This window comes from Nanorana parkeri, unplaced genomic scaffold (assembly GCF_000935625.1).
Source record: "Nanorana parkeri isolate BGI_ZX_2015 unplaced genomic scaffold, ASM93562v1 scaffold2094, whole genome shotgun sequence".
Classification (NCBI taxonomy): Eukaryota; Metazoa; Chordata; class Amphibia; order Anura; family Dicroglossidae; genus Nanorana; species Nanorana parkeri.
The window spans coordinates 12,115-15,914 of NW_017308362.1; the positions used below are offsets into that span (position 1 = coordinate 12,115).

The 3,800-nt window shown below is 44.8% G+C and overlaps 1 protein-coding gene across 1 annotated transcript in view; it reads right to left on the bottom strand.

Moving 5' to 3' along the window:
- LOC108800660 (nucleobindin-2-like) overlaps positions 1-3,800 on the bottom strand; it is a gene marked incomplete at its 3' end in the record, with an annotated part of 40,524 nt that overhangs the window by 11,814 nt on the left and 24,910 nt on the right. Inside the window, exon 9 of the mRNA XM_018572653.1 lies at positions 1,494-1,586. Within this exon, the coding sequence (XP_018428155.1) occupies positions 1,494-1,586 (93 nt within the window). The remainder of the gene's footprint in view (positions 1-1,493; positions 1,587-3,800) is intronic.

The following is a 3,800-nucleotide window of genomic DNA, read 5'->3' on the forward strand; positions in this document are numbered from 1 at the left end:
GGGGGGTGATGTGCAATAGGTTTGGTCTGCAGTATTAAGGAGGAAGGGGTGTTTTGTTTTTTTGTTTTATCTTCATGCGCTGGTGGCCTTGATAGCATTATATCTGCAAGACTTCTTGTTCCTACCTGATGACTAATGTATGCCCCCATCATTTTCTGGAGTGAATGACCTGACAACAGGTCAGTCCGATTCTGGTCATAAAGTCAAATTGCCCAAAGATCTGGTGTGTTGGGAGGCGAGATTCCATTGACAATCAAGTTCTCTGCAACAACAGAGTGCCGAGGACTTTTGAAGATTCAGGCTTCATCCGAACCTCTGAAACATCTGGACAGCCAGGGACACATTGTCCTCCACAGCTCTCACAGTTCCCTGAAGAGGTCATCCAGGTAGCCCATAATCAGGATACCTTGAGAAGCTAGGAAGACCAACAACTTAGTTAGTACCTTGGTGACCATCTGCAGTGCAGAGGTTAGGCCGAATAGAAGGGCCACAAACTGGTAGCACAGAGGCCCCACAGCAAAGCGCAGAAAGCACTGATGCAATGGAAATGTTAACATAAGTAGGCATCCTTCTATCCACTCAGGCCAGAAAGTCCGTTTGATACACAGAGGCAATAACAGATCTCCTGATTTCCATCCGACATTTGAAGACATGAATGTAAGCATTTAATGCTTTGAGGTCCAAAATAGGGGGATAGAAACAAGGTGCCCAGCGACTGGTAAAAATGAGGGAGCTCCTGATGCCTGGCCTAAATGGCTTACTCAAAACAGTGAATCTTCAGAGACAGAGCAAGTGCAGAGGCAATGCTAACAGAAAACATAGCCAAAACCACTTTGGAAAGCACTCAAGCAGTGTCCAGTGACCAAGGGTCACTTTCAGGCTCACCCAGCAATGTCTGATCCAGTCGCAGTAAAACCAAACATCCAGAATGAGCTGCGAGAAAGTAAAGAAATCTGCTGCAGCTAGTGGAGATGAATCTCGATTGAAAAGGAAAAAAGTTGCTAGAAAAAAGTTAGTCTTAAATCAGCAGAGCTGAGAAGAAGATGTCAATCCTCCTAGGACACCATCAGAAAACTGAGGCATGCTGGTAGTAAGAGGGGTTATCTCAAGTCTGGCCTACAATCTTTTGTTTTCTAGTGTCCAATTCTCCTTTCGGTGGCAGTATAACCTTAAAGTTTAGGACCTCCTGTGTTCCTTCATGGTTGAGAGGTTTTTTTTTTTTGCACTTATCGAACTTATACAAAACATTTCCAACCATATTTTAGCACACCAAAAGGGAGCAAATGAGAGTTTCATTGTTAGGGTTTACACATACTTCAATGAGAAAGTTACACAATTGTTTTTACCAGGACACAACTATATTACATTATCATGATCAGAGTAAAATGATGCAGCTGAAAAATCTGGTGCAGACATTTCACTACTGAAACACTAACAGATTTAAAAAGCCAACACGGCACAATTTAGCCTTAAAACATTGGAAAAGTGTTTACGTTTTTCATGACGTGCTCTCGCATACGTAGCCTCTCCTCTTCCATCTCCACCATATCATCTTCCTCATTCTTTGGATCATAGACCTTCTCCAGCTATGTAAAGGGAAAATAATGTTGGTTATGTGTTTAGATGAAGCACTGAGATCTTGAGGAATGCTGAATTAAGTTTTACTTGCTTATAAAAGGACATTACATGTGTGTATACAGAATCATGCAGGAAACATAACAGATAAAACTTCCTGGATACCATAGATGAGCAGACACTTAAGACAAACATTGCATTATACTGCCATCTACAGCTCATAGATACTATTACATCTCTGAATGTCAGTAATACAAATCAGTGTATGCTGTTGCATTTCCAACAAATAATAGAGGCCACATGCAAGTGTTTTAATCTTAGAACTTTGCAAATCACATTTTCAGAAAGAGTACATTACTGTACATCATACTCTGCAACATTTAACCCATTCGCTGCCAAGGACGTATGGCTGGCCAGCTCAGTATGCCGTACAGACCTGGCATTTACAGTTCTACTATAAGCTCATGGTCGCTAAAGCGACCATGAGCTTATAGTAGAACTGTTCCCCGGACTGTCCCCTTCAAATTAATAGCTGTCATCAGCGGCTCACAAGCCGCTGATGACTGCTATCATCAAAAATACTGGGCGCCCCCCCTCTCCCCCCGGGAGGGATGAGAGACTCCATGGATCCCCGCTGCTGCGGTGGGACCAAGCGGCCGCAATTCAGGATGGCCGAGCAGTGTTCCGATCGGAGCCGCTGTCATCCCCACATAACATACACATAGAGGTGTACGCCATGCACATGCGCTGCAGTGCGTTGTTAGAACGAATCGCAGTGCATTTTTTAATGTATTTTTTTTCTTTTAAAAAAATGTAAATTAACTGTGGCAGCGCATGGCAAAGCTTTGTGACGCATTGACATCTTTGTGTTGCAATAAATATACGCCTGCATCATTTTATCACAGCACAAACACCAACACAGGGTAAAAACAATTTAACATAAGTCGCTTATTTACAGTTTTGCGTACCGTAATTTTTTTACCTTTTTGCAAAAAGGCGCAATTTCAAATTTGCTAATATTTGTTATTTATTAACTCAATACAGTTTTATCTTTTAGATTTAGTCAGAAAATAATTTTTTGTGCGCTGATACTGATTTTAGTGTGTTTTATCAATTGAATTGTGTATTTTTTCGGTTTAATATTAATTTGAGAAACATTTGCGCAATTATCGCAGGGCCTACAAATTTAGTATCACCAGCTTTTTATTCTACCGGGCCTGCGCTTTCAGAAAATATATGGTTTGGGGGGTCTTTTACAAACGCTAGCAACGCAGCAGTTGAAAATCAAATCAATGGGAAAAGTTGCCGGCATCTGGAGCCTCTCATCCCTGCCTGGAGCCGCTCCAGGCAGGGATCTGTGACTCCATGGATCCCCGCTGCTGTCCCCCGCTTGTAGGGGCTGTGGCAACGGGGATTAAAAAAAATATCCAGGGTGGGGGGGTGGGGCGGAGGAGCAAGCGTCGGCTGGCAGGGAGAAGCCACAAGTTTCAGGATGGCTGAGCGGTGAGGAGAACGGAGCCGCTGTCATCATGTCAGTTTCCGGATGACAGCGGCTCTGTGCGTGGCCGTACGGAGGATCGATAAGTATCATTGATATTTACCGATCCTCCGTGCAGCACAAACACCGGAGTGATCGCGTGATCACTCCAGTGTTTGTAAATAACTGGGGACACATAGGGGGTTATTCACAAAGCTGTCGAAGGCAGCCGTGTGAATAACCAACCCAAAGTGAGCCAAACGCCGTTCGGCTACTCACTTCAGGCACATCAGCGTCCGTGGTTAGCTGCTAACTAGGGGACGCTGATCTGTCTCTGCATGCAAGTGGCCAGAGCCAACCGTGAGATGACGGCTGGCTCCGCCAAGCTGTCAGTAGCAGGTTGTCGGCCGGCTGTTCCAGCTTCGGCTTTCACCTTGGCTCAGTCGAGCGGAAGCATATGCCTTTGGCTCAACTGACCAGCTCGGCCACCTTCGGGAGCTGTACGGGCTCAAGTGAATAGCCCGTTCAGCAGCCCTTCGGTTCTACTCAACCGAAGGGGTCCTGGGGCCGAAGGATCAGCCGAAGCTATGGCTAGATCCTTCGGCAGCTTTGTGAATAACTTACATAGTACTAGGTGTCCCCAGTTATGAATGAATAGGCTGTGATTTACATCACAGCCTGTTCATTCATGAATTTCTGAATGGGGAGTAGCACTCAATATGGAGGCTTCTCCCCATTCATAAACTGC